Genomic DNA, 18,444 nt, shown 5'->3' on the forward strand with positions numbered 1-18,444 from the left:
GTGAAGCAAATCTTTGAGCCAGAATTTTGGCTTCAATTTCTGCAATCACTTTATTTTTCTATACAGAAATCCAGGTTAAACCTCTAAATGTTTAATGAAATCTCCTGGACTTTGGAAAATTCTGGGAATGAACTTCATGGCTTTGAAACTTCTACACTAGAATATACCAAAGACTGCACTAACATAAAAAAGTAATATACAAGCAGACAGGCTTTTCTCATAAGTTCATAAAAAGATTTGTGTTGTCTTTGGGATCAGACCTTTAAATAGCTTAGTGTTATTTCACAAACAGTGAAAGATGAATTAAAAAAAGAGAAATTGTTCCAGTACGTTTTAAAGGAGTACTATTCCTTAATATTTTATTTGTTCTTTTAGGATGTACCGAAGAACTTCTAGCATGGTTGGTTTGGCTTACCCAGCAGAAGTGATAGTAACATTTAAGGTGAAATAAGTTTAATCATTGTGTAATTTGAATATATTTGTACTTAGGTTTGGTGACTTTTAGGGTGAAATGAATATATTTTTCTACTGAACATACCCTAGCCATAGTTGGTACTACAGAACTGAGCACACAGAACAGAGAAATTAATAGTTAAAAATTAAAAAATAGCATATGATTCTGTTTATTGTTTCACTGATTAATTGTGATTTCATTTAGATGTTATTAGAGCAATAGGATGAAATTTGTATAGAAATTTTTATAGAAACGTGAGACATGGTTTTATCAGCTCCCAGTGGTATGGTAATCAGTGTCTCAGCAGCATTTGTTTCCTTTTTAGGAAAGAAAAAGCAGAATTAGTGTTGGGATAGAGCTAACAAAAGAAGCTGCAGCTTATGGAACAAGTACAGTATTTGCTGTGAATTTAAGGCATTACTCTAGTTCACCCAAAAGGCGATCTTTTATAGTAGTAAAGTTTCTATGGCTATGTATGCAATTAAAAAATGGTATTTCTTGAGAATGTAGTATCTCACCTTTTCCCCTGAAAGTCAGACACTGTTATATTATTCTCAAATTGCTATATGGCTATAGTGTTAATGACATTGCTGATAGCCTATTTAAAGGATGGGTATTCACATCAGCTCCACAAGGTTCTATAGACAATTTGTATGCAGGAAGTTAAATCTGAAAGATTAAGGCCTTTGAGTCAAAGCATACAAAGTTGCAAAGGTCATGTTAGAAGTATTTTATTCATAACTTGCACAACTATTTTCATCATTAATATTGAAATAGTCATTAATGTATTTTCTACAGTAGGAGTTTGAAAGAGTTGGACAATAAAAAACACTAAACTCTCCCCCTTCCCTTCAAAACCCCCAAAAATATTTTTTCCAGTGATTAACTGGAAACCTACTTAAAAAGATGGACATTTTATGTTTTTTTTTTCTTTTCCCCTCATCTACAGGATGTTGATAAATGGTCTTTTGACGTATTTGCCCTAAATGAAGCAAGTGGAGAGCACAGTCTGAAATTCATGATGTATGAGCTGTTTACCCGATATGACCTTTTGAGCCGTTTCAAGGTCAGAAACTAGCCACAAATAAAAATATGTATGCAAAAATAAGCATGTCAAATTTAAACTACAAGAAAGCCAGGATATGTTTGAAATGGTTTATTATTGTACACTGCAGTGCAGAATTTCAAAGAATATGGCAAATAGAACATTGTGATATGCCAATAGTTCTACCAAATGGAACTTCACCCAGAGCATGCAAATTTTTCTGCAACCTAAAAAATTGAAAGCTATGTAGACCCATGCAAGACAGTTTGGGATGGCATGTTGCTAGTGAGCAGCGAAATGTTGTAAGCATTACATAAACAGATTATGTATACAGCCTATTTACTCAGCAGTACTGAATTAGAGTCCCAGCTTCATGGAACAAAGAATCCTAATAAGGCAGAAAACTGTAGTTAGTCCTAAGTACTATTTTCACGGTCTAAATCATAGTATGTTGCCCACCACTGTGCAGGGGTTTCAGCTGAACCTTCCTCTCCAACCAACTGGGGAATATATAAAGAGAAGGCTGCTTTTCCATGGTGTTTTCAGGGCATTGCCGTACAATATGGAGTACTTGCAACCAACTTTGAAAGGCTGAGATAAAAAATGGATCAAAATGCCAAATTTATGATTATAATAGTAATGAATGCAAGTTTCATTACAGTTTCAAAATCTCTCCACTGCAAAACTCCATGTTCCTTTTGAAAAGGCTGCCTCACCCTGAAGTTGGTTTGAATATTTTAATGTTAACCAATAACCCAGACTCAGCTTTTCCCATCAAGCTTTTCCCTTCAAGCTGTGGGTGCTTGAAGTCAGAACCACACCAGGACTACCATTAACAACACAGTCATAAACTACACAATGTTACTGGCTCAGTGGTCTTAAGCCCATTCTCAGTCCCACTGTTCAGCTTGCAGGGCTTTTAAATAAAGAAAAAAGTCTTAAGGAAAATGTCATTTCATTATATGGGTGTCATGGTTTAACCCCAGCTGGCAACTAAGCACCACACAGCTTCTCGCTTGCTCCTGTCCCCCCCAGCAGGATGGGGGGAAGAGAATTGGAAGGGTAAAATTGAGAAAACTCGTAGGTTGAGATAAGAACAGTTTAATAACTGAAACATAACAACAACAACAACAATAATAATAATGAATTGTAATGAAAAGGAAAATTGCAAAGAGAGATAAATAAAACCCAGGAAAGACAAGTGATGCAAATGAAAACAATTGCTCACCACCAACGAATGGACTGATGCCCAGCCAGTCCCCGACCTGCCACCTGCCAACATTCCCCCTAGTTTTATTGCTGAGCATGACGTCATATGGTCTGGAATATCCCTTTGGTCAGCTGGGGACAGCTGTCCCGGCTGTGTTGCCTCCCAACTTCTTGTGCACCCCCAGCCTCCTCGCTGGTGGGGTGGGGTGAGGAGCAGAAAAGGCCTTGGCGCTGTGTAAGCACTGCTCAGCAGCAACGAAAACATCCCTGTATTATCAATGCTGTTTTCAGCACAAATCCAAAACATAGCCCCATAGCAACTACTATGAAGAAAATTAACTCTACCCCAGCCAAAACCAGCACAATGGGAAAATTAATGGGACTAGATAGTACCTGTACTTCATACATTGCCTGGAGGAAGAGGAGGAAGGGAAGTCATACCATCAGATACAAGGAAGCCTTGTCTCAGGCAAGGTAAAACTGGTGAAGAAAAGGAGATAATCCTATTGTTAGACTCCTATCTGGCATGCCTTCATTATATGAGCAATCTGTGCATTCCTGGTACAGACAGACAAACATACATCTCTTGAAAACTATTTGGTTGATAGCTCCGCAGTCTCTTGTACACTAACCACATGCTGTGCATGATGTATGTAGAGGGATTATAACATCTACAAGAATTGGGTGAAGACTCCCTGATGCATGTAAGATATTAGACATTTACATTTTAAATTTTTCTTTTGTTGTTTTTTAACTAAATTCTATGGTATATTTAATTGTGGTTTATTTATTGCATGATTAACTTTGCAGCTGTTGCAGGAAAAAACCCATTTATTTTAATTTTTGCTTTCCCTCAGATCCCTGTTCCCAATCTTATTTCATTTGCTGAAGCTCTTGAAGTTGGTTACAGCAAATACAAAAATCCATATCACAATTTGATCCATGCAGCTGACGTTACTCAAACTGTGCATTACATAATGATTCATACTGGTATCATGGTAAGAAATACTGCAATGTTCAATTTACTTCTTTTCTCAGACTTTGCTGTTTTGGATAAATGTGTATGTGTGTCTTCTCTTAAGGAAAAAGCTCCCTTGAAAATTGTGCAGAGATAGATTCCAAGCTATCATTCAGGCTGTGAACTTTATGTCATTTTAACAGTTCTTCCAGGCAGGAACTCTACTGATGCAGAGGAAAAAAGGAGAAAAAAATCCTTCTTAAATCCTTTTCGCTTTTCATTGCCTGTGCTAAGGTATTATATATCATACTAAAAGAGATATATTTGCAGGAGTGGGCAGGTGAGATTTTTTCACTTCCACATCAGAGCCTGGGAGGTGTGATCAGGCAAGGATGCTTTAGTATCTGCTGAGGTCCTGGCCATTGAAAGATATACTGAATCAGTGCAGGCTTACTCAAATACTCTGCAGCTGCTTTTTCTTTTAGTTCATAACCTTGTTTAGGACTGCTCTTGAATACTGTATGTGCCTGTAGTAGGCAGGAGATTGCATCTGCCTTGCACTATTGCAATATGCTAATAGTTTTTTAGTATTTGCTTTGGGAACTGAAGTAAGTCTGTGCAAGCATTTTTACTGTAAACACTTATCTTAGATTTAATACCATCAGTGGGAGTCTCCTCACTATCAGCTTGCTAGACAAAAGTAAATACTGACTGAAAGAAAACAGACATCTCTGTCAATGGCCTTTTGATGATTTGTCTTCACTATGAATGCACTTGTTTCAAAAAAAAAAAAAAGGTGGGAAGTGATACTGTCTGATTACTGTTTGCAGAGCCGTGAAACAATTCCATAAGACTTTTGGAAAGGAAAATTTTAGGGCTGACTCTAGATGTTTGTGCTCCAACATATACAGAATAAATGACAGTCATTCACTTATGTTAAGCTTTTTCTCACTGAAAGCTTTGCCTTTGGCTTCAGTGGAGGCAAGAACAAGTCCCTAGGCATTACAGGGTTAGGTTCTACTCTTTGAAGGAAGGCATTTGCTTCTAAATATCAAGTTTTTAAAGCTACATTTTTAACACAAGTACTACTTGCAGAGTCTTCACCAGCTAAGATTCCTTTTCACAATGAGATGTTTTCTTGGGAAAGGGCTTCCATATCAGACTGAAGCATAGACTAGACAGCTCTTGCCAAGACGAGTCCAAACCAAAGTTGTTGTGTATGATGTTCACCTACCAAAATAATATTTTAATAAATGAAAAAGCTTGAAGAGATTAGATGATGGTTCATATCCTACATTAAGTGATGTGAGACATGTCTTTGTTGCAGGTATACACCTGGATCAGGGACTTAACAGGGAGGAAAATCCCTTTGTTGTATTATACATTATAAACATCCCTTTGGCCCATTGTAACTGTGCCCCTCCACTTTTCAAAAAAGACAAGAGCATCCAGATTGTCTTTGTGATGCCAGGACAAGGTTCCAACTTCCAGAGATATCCTAGTCAATTTGGGATGTTTAGCCATTGACTGAACAACTTTGCAACACACTTTGTCTATCTCTGAACACTGAATGAAGGAACCTGTTTCATATTTGAATATCTGCTATTCCACCAGGTGCACACGATAATGAGAAAGGCCTCTCCAGTTCAAGTTTTACAATGTTAGCATCTTAACCTTGTAACTGCACTTTGATGTGATTTGGACAACTATTTTCAGAAGAGCTTAGACTTTACTGCAGTTGCTTTTCTGTAAAACCTCATTAATGTTGCAGCGCTGCTACAAAATATTCCTATAAAATTAGGCCAGATTTTAAATATTCACATTTGAATTGTTGAATTATGATATTGGAAGGTTCTTGGAAAGATATCTAACTAGGACAACACTTAGTCAAGAGTGCCTTCAAACAGATGTAGCTTGCCAGGCAGAAGGAATATTTATAGAAATCAGTGTCTGAAAGAGGGCCTAGTGATTTTGCATCTTGCAAAGTACTTCTGTCCCAAATGTCATTTTCAGTTTGAGAATGCATCAGTATCATGCAAATGTTCTGTTAAACTTGTTGGATTTTTTTCCTGTTGCCTGTTTAACCCTACAGAACCCTACTCAATAACAATTTGAAGTTTGGTTCTCAAGCTAAGTAGTTTTCAGAGTATGTCCATTGTAATGCCTCTTTTAACTCTGCTGTATCTTCTAACCAGTGCCTGGACTGGAGTCAGTTTGATGCAATTCTATATCAAATTCCTGTGTGGCTTTCGCAGATTGGCATGCAATTGAAAGTTCTTTCATTGTATCTTAAAGAACTGATACTGACTCCCAAATCTTGCAAAGAATTGCTGTCTTCCTTGTTCACTTCGGAAAGACATACTGAGGCAAATGTTTCAAAAAGCTGGATTTTAGAAAACCCTTTTCATGGTTCCTGTTGTTGAGGTCATACATTTTGTATCTTTTATAGGCATCTGGAAAACAGCCATATTTCAGCATTTGCCAAAAAAAAAAAAAAAAAGGCTGGTCAGAGTTTATGGTTCTCCACAAGCCTTTAGAGAGATTCCTGTGAGGAATAACACATATTCAGAGTTGCAGCTAAAGAAATAAAATGAATATTGTATTTTCCAAAAGTTACTGTCTATCTTAAGAAACAGCCACCTCAGATCAATGTGTTAGAAAGTTAGATATCACAGATGGCACACAATCCATTAACCTTCCCAAGAGATTAAATCCCAGATGATATGACTGAAATATACAACTCAAGCTTGCATTTATGAAGTCTTTGTCTTTATAAAGATTTAAGAATCCAAGTCCCAGGGAATACATCTTGTAAGGAACTTTTGAGTCATCGATCATGTTCCCACCATCCCTTTTCTCCTCCCACGTACCTGTATTGCTCGAGCTAAAGGAAAAAATGTCTTTACTGTCAATAAGTGCATTGTGAGACTCCCTTTCTTACTCATTTTTTAATCCATCATTGTTTAAAAAAATAGTTTGAACTAGAGCTCAGGAAAAGTTGAAATGAATCTATTTACTTATAAGCAATTTGTAATACTGGAACACATCTCTCAACACAAGAGATCTTTTCCAATAGGTGTTACACCTGCATGACATAGTATCTTCCAGGAGGGAAGCAGGTTCCAGCTCTTCACAGTCTTGCAGACCTCCAGATACCTGCTTCTCCCTCTCCCTTTGAGAAAAATGCTTGTTAACCGTCTCTCTAAGAGCTTTCTCCTACTTCCTTAGAAATCCTTTAGCTAAAGGAGTTCTCTGATTCTCTATCTGAATACTGATCTGAATTTTGACTGTACAGCTACAGTCTCTAGAACGCTTGTTCTCATATAGTACTGTATGAAGCTTCTGCATAGCCCATAGATATTGTTTGTAAGGAATTCTCTTCTACTTATAAATGCATTGTCTAGCAACTATTTTGGTTACTAAAAAAAGCTGATCTTTGAGAAGGCGTCTTAAAGAAAAAGTTTATGTTTAGCTTTAGTTACTAACAATTTCTGGGTTTCTATTCTATTTGGTATGTTGAAAACATTGTGAAAGCCAGGACTGGTCATGGCCTGGTTTCTTGTGACACACAATACGATGAAGGTCATCGTTTCCATTTTTAGAACTGCTTACAGTACATTCTCATTCCTCTGCTGTGACCTTTTTTGATCTATACTGCTTCACCAACAGCCAGTACTTGTTGTTCCTCAGCAGTCTTATTTTGTCGCTGAATGACCTATTTCATTATTCTCACATTACTTATGAATCTTGACCGTTCCCTTTCTTCTTCTTTGAAAGAAGTACTACTACTGGCAGCTTTTACTACTTCTGGCAGTTTATACATCTTATATGCATTCATATGCATGTACGTGCATATATGGGTGCATAAAGATGAGATCATTCTTCCATCCTTTAGTACACAAGCTTACTTTTACACTAAAAAAATCTGAAATACGTGTGGAAATGCTTGACTGGCATTTGACTTAATCACTCCTATGACTGCGGGGGTTAATTATCACATGATTTTTCTGCCTTCGTTTTTAGATGGAGTAAATTTTCTCCTCAAGGGTGGTTTATCATTCAAGAAATAGGACTTGAAAGATAAAATAACAGAGCTTATTTTACAAACTGAGCGATACAGAACTGCCTCAGTTAGTAAGAGGTATAAAAGTGCACAAAACTCTAGGGTCTGCATTATTTTGTACACATGACCTGTATTACCTTTTGTTCAGTGTAACTGTATACTAGCCTTATGCACCCTTTTTTTGCATTAGTACAAAGTATGACAAAATTGAGAACAGAAAAATCTCCCATGTGCCTAATTTTAGTGCTATGTACACTGGTAAACTATAGTTAATGCTGATGTTGTACCTAGAATTTATTGTGAACTCTATATATTGTTCACTAAAAGACAAACTATAACCTTAACTTCATATCAAGCTTTTAGATGAATATACCATAATTTGACAAGTGCCATGTATGGGCTAGCAGATTAGATACTTCCTACTCAAAACAGCTCCAAAGTATACCATGTAATTGTCTTAATAACTTCTTATATTTTTGGCTGCGAATATTGACTTTGCTAGTGACCATAAGGACGTTAACTTGGCCTTAGAGAAATCATAATAAGTACAAGGAGTTATTTTACTGTATAATACTGAAGTGTTATGGATATACAGTTACCTGGAATAAGACAAGAATAAAGTTTGGTTAAATTGAACGTGATGGAAAACATTTCCAGTACTGTAGTATTTAATCTGAGTTAGGCTATTATAGAAAATATGACTAAGATTTGGTTTTCATTTACCAGCACTGGCTCACAGAACTGGAAATTTTAGCAATGATCTTTGCAGCTGCCGTCCATGATTATGAACATACTGGGACCACAAACAATTTTCATATTCAGACAAGGTAAGTGAAGTGGTCTCTTAAGTGTCATACCTGGAGTTTGCTGTTCATTGGTCTGAACTGTTTCATATGTTTTACTGATACAGACAGGAAGTAGCCAGCTCATTCCTGATTTTACAAATTGCTTCCTTGACCTCTGTACAGTTAATGGGACTGCTCACATGAACAAAGACAGTGTGGAAAAGTAATGAGTTAGCTCCATAGTGTTTGAAATCATTGTATTTTGGAGTTGATATATCAAGAGAGATTTCAAAAAAGATTCAGAACATGGACTTGAAAACCCCTCACCCCTCTATTTGCTCGCTTAAGTTCTGATACTTTTGACTCAAAAATTTCTTCAACAGCGTCCCCAGAAAAATACCGCTTTGTTTTCAGCAATGTATCTGCACTTACTTCAGGTGCTACATTTTGTTTCAAGTTGTGTATTAAACTTACAGGGTCCTAGTACAGAGGGGGAAACCTTCAAGTACAGCTTTAGAAATACCCATCATGAGTCCTCTCCTAGCATGTTTCGACAGCATCTGCAGTAGTTATGAAAAAGAAATCTAGAAAGAAATCCAGTTTGAAAGTCAGGCTAACTGTATTCTTACGCAGGCGCAGCATGTCATCCTAGCCTCTGGTCCAAAACAGCAGCATATAACTCTTTCCCTTAAAATATTTTCAGCTTATCAAAGGAAAATCACTGACCAATCCATTACTGGGTGATAAATAGTACACCTGATACTTAACCAAGTATGAAGCATCTTCCTGTTCTCTCATACTAGGCTATACTTTGGTTTTAGCATCCTCAGTTGAGGAGTCTGCTTTACCTGCTCTTGAAAAAAAATTTTCAGCAAAGCACTGACATATTCTAACAAAGCAGCTGCGTGCTAGAAATACTACTACTTTGAACAGAAGCATCCTCACACTCACCTATACAGATCAAGCACCCAATGGTTACATTTAAATTAAATCTGTAATAAACTTGTGCCCTGAGATGTGCTCATCAATAATGAACAAATTCTAGATCTGCAGCTGAAATAAAGACATAATTCTTTTCTCCCTCAGCATAGTCTGGCTAAAAATAAACTTCAGTTTGTAGTTCCAAGTTTATATTACTTTTCTATTTTTGTCCTTAATATTTTGCTCTGAAGTATTGCAAAAGTGGAAAATTAATTAAGCTGTTAGCCTTCGAATTTTTCTTGGGCATACTTGCAAACAGGTATTTGTTTTGTGATGGGGCTCATTCTTCCCTCCTAGTAGAACTTGGCCCTGATGTGGCATCCCAGGGCCATGATTCCAGGCTTCCTTTGCCTGAGAAAAGCTGATGAAATGGCTGTCATAGTCATAGCAATTCTTAGCACTGTTTCAAACTAGCCATAAGCAGCTATGTGGATCAAAGTGTGCTTCGTTAAACTTATGTGATTGGCAAATCACAGATTTTCCCATGATTTTAGTAGGATTATGGATGTAAACATATTCATTATTTAGGTAGGTTATGGTTTGTTCCCTCTAAATAAAGTTTCCAATCGTATTTTCATTTTTTAGATTCCTCGGTACCATACCGTACATGTGGTTACACTGAATATATACTATTGCTCAACAGAACAAGAGGTTGAATTTACCTTATTAATATCATAGTAACTGCACTGTACACCTTTCTTCTAGTACAGACTTTTCAGTTGACCAGATTGAAATACTCAGGAATAGTTTTATGAAGACAGAAGTGTAGCAGAGAGGCGAGACCCAAGGTTGCTTAGCAAGTGCAGATCAGGTCTTGGGGAAACAAATTCCCCAAGAATTAATGAGGTCTGAAGCTAAGTATGATAAATCCATACAGCATCAAAATCTATATGTAATTTTGGTATTGTAGGTTAGTCTTTAATTAAGAGAGAAAGGATACTGTTGAGGGTGCTAACGTTAGGGTGAGTCTGGCTTTAGGAAGCACTTGAATGCAATCAAATTTCAGCTTAGCATCTCTTCCATTCCATTGTTATGAGGCTCAAGGTTTGGCTGTTTTTCTGACAAAAGATGGCATCCGTTTAAAACATATGAAATTGAAGTTTTTTAATATTTTATTATTTACGGCTCCTTCTGATTATGAGTGACATGGGCCAAAGCACAACTCTCAGAACAGGGGTAGTAACTTCTTAATATCCATGCTATGTGTGGAGCCCCCTTTGTTGGTGAATGCATTGCATTTTAAATGGTTGTATTGCCAAAGAGTACTTGAGTAGCTTAATTAGAACATTTCTGTTGCTTTACGATCCTACCTACAGTCAAGAAGCTCAAAGATCTCCTTACAGATTTTTGTTACAGTTATATAAATAAAACATCACACATTTAAAAATATGACTTTCCCACAAACGGTATATACAATGGTATAATGATAATTTTTTATGCATTTAGGATGGAAACTTTATCAGTATTTGATACAATAGGAACAAATAAACATAGTTTGATGAACATAGTCAATAGTTCTCATAGAGAATACACAGTCCTACCTTCCCCAGTGCCATGATTGGGATGCTATTGCAAATACTGCCTTTTTTTTAACACTAGGTCAGATGTTGCAATACTGTACAATGACCGTTCTGTTCTTGAAAATCATCATGTAAGTGCTGCTTATAGACTCATGCAAGAAGAAGAGATGAACATCCTGGCAAATTTAACCAAAGATGACTGGAGGTAAGACCTACTGTGGCATTCAAACTTAATTCCAGTATTTAAAAATAATAAAAAGCACCAAACCTTCCCTGTGGGGTCTATTTTAAGAGTTCAAATTACAGGAAGAAGCTTTGGCACTGGAAGGAGTAATGGATATTTAGAGCTTAGGGAAGGCTGCTATGGTGTAAAGAGGTACTGTTTGGGAGACTCCATATAATTTTCCAAGTGAGGTTGTGCATTTACAAGGCACAGTGTTGGACAACCACAGTGCTGCCCTTCTTGAGCTAGGTCACCTTTGCCTAACAGTGGGTTAAAGCCTTGGTGCAGAGTCACACTCTGCTGCCAGCTTGTAATTCCTGAAGAAAATCTGACTGGCTGAAAGAATCAGGATCATAATTGATATGTCACAAATACTAAGACCTGTAAGATCAAAATGAACAAGTGTTAGAGATGACACTTTCTCCATTAGCAAAAAGGACATGTCATCTGTGTATATCTTTGATCGCTACATATAGCACTTAAAATATGAGTCTTCTGTGTGTTTCTGGAAACATAGCTATCATTCAGAGATCCTAAAAATAACTTTTAAATAGGTGGTCTGTGAAGTCAGAGAGAGATATTCTGCTTCCAGCCAAGTCTCCATTATGAACGATGCCAACATGAATAACAAAGCTATACTCTGCTTTATTTGTATTTTCACAAAACTATACTCTTATCAAGGAATATGTGAATGTCAGATCAAATTCTGGTGTGGTGTATATTTACAGACAGACTGTTTTACATGGTAGATTTACATGATTTTACTTATCTACATGATCAGAACACCCCTAAATAAAGCGTTTATTGAATGTAAATCTGCTGACCCTTCTGGTTTTCAATTCATTATTTTTCTGTAGCTACTCCAAACCACTTAATATTAAAGTATTTTTAATTTTTTATTTAATACAAAGTGAGAGAGGAAGCATACAATTTTTCGTTCTCATAAAAGATTTCTTCTCAGAGGTGACTAATTGGATTTAGTTGTCATAAAGTTTGTGTTGTAAATTTAGTTCTAGAGAAAGATCTCTGGAAATAAATTGTAAATTTCAGCAATAATTGTCATATACACCTAGATTTTCATTGCCAACATGAGCCGGCCTTGCTCTACTTGGAACTATTTTAGGCCTGATTGTTTTGGGGCTGATAGCTCTCTGTGACCCTATTTTTGCTTGTTCTACCTACTGAGTATGGACAAAGTGATTGTGCCAGTAGACAGCCATCAGAGGCTGTTATTCTGTCTTTTAAAACCATCATTGTAGAGACGTAATGATTTTCAAATCTTCAGACTTGTTGTCTTGAGTATGTTTTTTAGAAGTAGTGTTGTTTCATATTGTGTCCTACCAGAGAATTCTTTCGGGTAGAAAGGGGCAGATCTTCTTCAGTTGAATTTCAGTTCAGGGCTGGACCCAGGATGGCTTGAAGACACTCATGTGCCTCCCCAGTCCTGGCTCCTTCATCACTGGAGACTACCATAAATGAGTATAGTTTGGGTATCCCTGCAGCAACATGCAGTTGCTTCAGCTGCCAGAAATCTGGCTGCCAGCTAGTGCAGTGCATCCCAGTGGTATTCTTTTGTTATGTCACTGCGGAAGAGGGTGATAGGATGGAAACTCCTGTGAAAGACAATATTTGCCAAAGGAAGGAGAACCCTATGGTTTCCAGGTGTGTGATGTTTATACGTATTGCTCTGGTGGACTGCAACAGAATAAGGGAGGAATGTGATTTTACATTTCTGAAGCACACTCTTCTCTGCATAGATTGCTCAGTCTGGTCTTTCCACAGTTCTTTTTCCAGTCCAGTTATGGACCCTTTGCACTAGCTTCTGTTGCATTTAATTTCTCCTTGGTTTTTAACCTGTGATAAACTACCACATTCATTCAGAAGTTGCTCAATCACACACTGGGTGTGTTTGCACTTGCTTTTCAACCTCCTCTCACTGTAAACCAATTAGGATTTCCTGGAGGATCTTATTTTAGTTTTGCAAATGTTGTTTGTTTAGAGTGGCTGCACAGATCCAGTCCACTATTATGCAGCCAATTTGACATTGGTGGGATTTGACAACCAGGGAAAGTGGAATTTATGGTCTCTTGTTGGGGCTATTCAGTACAACTTAGAAGAGATGTATAAACTGGCTAATAAGCTCAAGCAACTAAACTAGGACACTCAGTTCCACGTTTTGTCACTTAGCTAGGCAATTACAGTCTGTACTTTCAAATAAACCAGTAAATTCCAAAGCGCCAACCTGAGAACCTGCACAACCTGTTGAAGTCTGATACTTTAATTTAGAGGGTCAGTCGTGGAAATGATGGTTTCCTGGTATTCGTTTCTGATATCCAAAAATTCCCGTTACCCTGTCATCAGATACCATTGTTCATTGGTGCAATGACAGATCTGTTAGCCACTTAAAAGAAGCTTTTCAATTTTCTAGTTATTACTAGAGCGAACTTCTTGGATCTATACTGAAATTCATAATGTTAGACTAACAGTTTGGAAGTTTGCACTGAATCAGATTGGCAGTAAATTGAAATGATAATTTGTTAAACTTTTTAATGTACTTCCTGGCACTGATTAATTTCTTGACTACTGTCAGATCTGTTTTCTTGAATTGCAGCAATTTCATTTTTAAAAAATTTAACACCGCTGCCTATTTAAACTGTGATTCTGCTAATTATTTCAGCAAGATGAAGCAAAATAACTGAGAATGACTTTATAGTATTACATTTTCTTTCCTACATTTTAACATTAAGAAGATAAATGCACTAATAAACTGTCAGCTTCAATTAAGTTTAAAACATAGGGTTTGGGTCTGAGCAGAATGCCAGCATTCTGATGAGGATGTCCTTTGTGGATAATGCATGTGACATTCATAGTCATTTCTCACTCTTTTCTCAACTCTGAAAATATATTCCAGTCTTTCATATTGTCTTGTTTCTCTCACTTAGTGCCCCTAAATAACTAAAGAGAGATGCCTTTCTGTTCCCCTTTCTCTTCTGCTTTACCAGGCTTCTAGTGTTCTAGCACCCCATGTGTTACATCAACAGTCATAGGTGGTCAGGCAGTGTTAATGTGTCAAACCATTCCAGTCGTAAGACATACAATGATATATTGTCTGATTATATAAAAAAGACTAACAAAACAGTATGCATTATATACAATGCATAACGAACAGCTCTTCTTTCACAAATTCACGTGGGAGTCTTCTGTCTGAGGAAAGCAGGATTGCTATAACTTGCAAGATGAACCTTATGTCTTCAGTTCCCAACTTGCTTTTGCTCATCTTAGCCTGTTCCTGCATTTTTTCATTAGTTTCCAGCTGACTAAATGTCTTTGTCATGGACAAATCCAGGTAAAGCTGGTTTCTGTTTATTGGTTAACTACTTTTCCGAGAAATTCATGTGCCACTCTTTGTCTCTTGTTTATTACATGTTTATTACATTAACATAGCATTATTCATGTCATCTTTTCACAGCACCTTGCATCTATTTTTTTACTGTATCCAATCCGTAGGACATAAGGATATAGGAGGGTTAAGAAAGGATGACAGCACATGACATGACAGTTTACTTAAGAAAAATGGACATTGTATACTCAAACCCAGTAATCTTCCAATTGTGGGCCCCAAAAATCCACTATGCACTGTACATGAATGCTGTTACCACTTCCCGTCATAGAACTAAAGATGACAACACCTACGTATCTTTTTGCCATGGTAGCATGAGCAATGCTAACTGTATTATCCCGATGCCTGTAGCTGTGGACTGCTTAATGAAGTGGGCAGAGATTTCTGTCCAGCAGTTACCTGTGAGATTGACTGAGGTCTCCTTCAATACGGAAGTTGAGATGATTTTTTTTCCCTGGGAAATGATTTGGGAATGGTTTAAGTCCAAGAGTAATCTTCTGTGCAATGGTAGCAGACTGAGCATTCATAGCTCTAGTAGACCTTTATTAAATGTTTCCCTGTCAGTTCTCAATTTTCCATCCCTCTGTTGATGATGGATGGGAGCGCAGGCAGGAAACAACTGCAGACTGTAGGCGGAGAGCCTCTCCTTTGCTGTTCAGCAGCTTTTTAGTGGCCTGAAATCTTCAGAAGTGTGTGAGGAGGGTTGTGCTATGTTGTTTGATCTTTATTCAGGTGATGGAGGTAAGAATTAGGGTTTGCCTGCTGCCATGACAGCGTGAGTAAACTGAAAGCAACATTTTGCTTCTCTGTGCGTCTTGTGTAGTAGGGGTGAGCTTATTTCTGATTACTCTTAGAAGTTCAGACATGGAAAGTTCCTAGGAAAATCTCCCATAGAAAGGGGAAGTGATAATTATTTCAGTCTTACAAACAACAGGGTTTAACAATGCAGAGCCCTCAGGTTTCATGCAGTGTTAGCTGTTGGGGTTTGTTTGGTTGGTTTTTTTAATGGATTTGGCTGTGTTTGAAGGGTGCAGTTTCAAAGCAATGTGGAGGAGGAACAGTTGGGATGCAAATTAATTAGTATCTTATTATGAGGTCAGATAAGGTAAGGCATTTTCTAAACACAAGTTAGTATGGCTGCATATTATTTAGTAGAAGTGAGAGGATTGAGTCTTTATCCAGTTACATCTAAACAAATCAGGAATAAATACACAAAAATCAATAAGGAGTATCAGTTTAAATATGCAATTAATTTGGCTCAAAACCAGTCTTGATAGTTTTTATAACAAACTATTCTAACAGCCCTAAAGAAAATTGCAATTTACCTCTTTAAAACATAGTCCTTTGAAAAAACTGCATTATTAAGTAAATCACAGATAGGAATACAATAAGAAAGATCAGTGAGAATGACTAAAGTAGGATTCTACTGTTGTAACTGATACTTGGACATCCTTAAGACTAGAGGTGTGCTCGTGAAGATATATGCTACATAATCAAAGATTTAATGTGGTGAATTGTCCCTGATACACATAGAAGCAACACTTGCACATAAATCCTCCTAGGCCATTTAAAAAGTATGTAAATAAAGACTCAGCAGACTCCTACAGGGTCTATGTACAATCCTTCTACATCAAAGAAACAGAATTTTCCAAATCAGTATTTATTGTTGACAAAATTAATATACTTTCATATACAATCAGAATTAATACACTCTCTTACATGATTCATGGTTTACTATTTTCATATTCATTTAATAGAAAGCTGATGTACAAGCCAACATCTCTGACCACAATACCAAGATACAGATAAATAGTAAATCCCAAACTTGTTCTGATTCATGAAATAGGCAATAAGGTATTTTTGAGATGAAGGGTAGTTTGTCATAATGTTCATATATTGCTATAATGTTGATACTGTTTCAGATGTAGTACGTCTTGCTCTTCCTAGTGTTTCCACAGCCTTCTTCCTAGGTTTAGTGTTATGCCTGCTCTGCACCAATGTGAAGGCAATAATGAAAGACACACATATATCCTCTTGTGTGGTGGTAAGCCCAGAGACCAACTGTTTTTTTGAGTAGTCTACTGCTGAAAAAAATAAGGAAAGACTTATAATGGGTGACAGGACTGCATGTAATTTTAGCTTATACACTAGAGAAGAGGAATTACAAAACAGTATGACTCTGAAATAATGATTGCAGAGTGCATTTTCTGAAGTACACTGCTTTCACAGAATCCCTTTAGGATACAACATTCAAGTTGTTAATAATTTATTTAAACACTTCTTAAAATGTAATAAAACCTGTGATGTTGTTTAGAAAGTTCTAAATTAACAAGTACTGCTTAAACAAATGTACCATACATAGAATACATGAATTGTAATCAGTCATTTTCCTTTTAATTATTCTTAGGGAGTTGCGTAGCTTGGTCATTGAGATGGTCTTGTCTACAGATATGTCGGGTCATTTTCAACAAATTAAAACAATGCGACATACTCTACAGCAGACAGAGGGGTAGGTTATTTTCCATTTTGTTCATTATCTATAGTCTTTCAATAAGACAATGTACAAGAAAAGAATTTAAATAGTTGCTTTTGTTTTGAGATAATTGGAGCATGTCCTTGAATTAACAGGGTAGACAAAGCCAAAGCCATGTCTTTGATTCTACATGCAGCAGACATAAGCCATCCAGCAAAATCCTGGGAACTGCACTACCGGTGGACCATGGCCCTGATGGAAGAATTTTTTCGACAGGTGCCATTTTAAAATCTTTTAGTAAATCTAGTTCAAGAAGCAATGGTTACACAATTAAATCTTTTCATAAGTCTACCAGCAAAGATGCTGTTGGTTGTGATTGACAAGCATAGTCAGTAGTATATATTCCCTACCCTTCATACATACCACTGACATTAATTCAACTTTTATGTGCGTGAATAAGATGAAATTGTTATAGCTCTATATCTATTTCAGCTGATACCAGGATTCTGAGTGTTGTAGTGTTTTTTTTTCTTTCAATTATAATATAACTTGTCAAGCTGTTTTCATTCTGTAGACAGAGATTTATATATGCTTTGAGTTAAAAAGAAGCACTGGCAGGGTAGGATGAGGGACTTGAAAATAGGAAGAATTCATGTTCAGCAAAGGTGGCAAAAAGTTGTCTCCCTTTCACATTTCAGAAAGACCTCCTATTTCTTTTCCTTGCCAGTACTTGCCATGGATATGCCACATAGATCTGAAGGTTTTGCTTTCATAACAGCCTGATCCAAAGCCAGAGGTTAGACGGTATCATCCTCTTAATGCTGTGGCCATATATCCTAAAACAAAAATGAAGACACACCTTTGTGAAAGTCTTTTCATTTCTGTGAGATACTGAATGCAAAGAGCAAGACCAGTAGGTGTTGGTGTCACTGCTGCCATTTTTTTACTCACCTCAGGAGGTGAAAGAACCCATTTCTCCAAAGGGGTAATACTCTCCCTGTAATGAATATTTGTGACCGTGCACATTTTTAACATAACCATTACTGATGTACAGTTGATAACCAAAATCCCGTTTAGGTATTACACAGTTTCTATAGTTATACACACGTTTTAAAAATGGTTAATACAGATAATGGAACAGTGTTTGTCTTGCTCAGCTTGATTGTCATTATTTTGCTATATGCTGACAATTTCAAATCAGATGGATCACACTGGAAAAAGGAGTCACAGAATAAAAAAGTCAGTATGTTAAACCTTGAGATTGTTAGGCCCATCTGCCCTAGAAGGTTCTTACTCAGTTCCTAGAGGTTCTTTATATGAATTCTCAGTAGGA

General features: G+C 36.9%; 1 protein-coding gene across 2 annotated transcripts in view; it reads left to right on the forward strand.

The window, feature by feature from the left end:
* Window positions 1-18,444, forward strand: part of PDE1A (phosphodiesterase 1A, calmodulin-dependent) — a 159,444-nt gene that overhangs the window by 114,764 nt on the left and 26,236 nt on the right. For both annotated transcript variants that reach the window (XM_010565756.1, XM_010565765.1), the window contains 7 exons: window positions 376-442; window positions 1,404-1,520; window positions 3,566-3,706; window positions 8,456-8,556; window positions 11,095-11,220; window positions 17,046-17,147; window positions 17,267-17,387. In XM_010565756.1, the coding sequence (XP_010564058.1) occupies window positions 376-442; window positions 1,404-1,520; window positions 3,566-3,706; window positions 8,456-8,556; window positions 11,095-11,220; window positions 17,046-17,147; window positions 17,267-17,387 (775 nt within the window). The remainder of the gene's footprint in view (window positions 1-375; window positions 443-1,403; window positions 1,521-3,565; window positions 3,707-8,455; window positions 8,557-11,094; window positions 11,221-17,045; window positions 17,148-17,266; window positions 17,388-18,444) is intronic.

This window comes from Haliaeetus leucocephalus, unplaced genomic scaffold, assembly GCF_000737465.1.
Source record: "Haliaeetus leucocephalus isolate CR32 unplaced genomic scaffold, Haliaeetus_leucocephalus-4.0 Scaffold1, whole genome shotgun sequence".
Classification (NCBI taxonomy): domain Eukaryota; kingdom Metazoa; phylum Chordata; class Aves; order Accipitriformes; family Accipitridae; genus Haliaeetus; species Haliaeetus leucocephalus.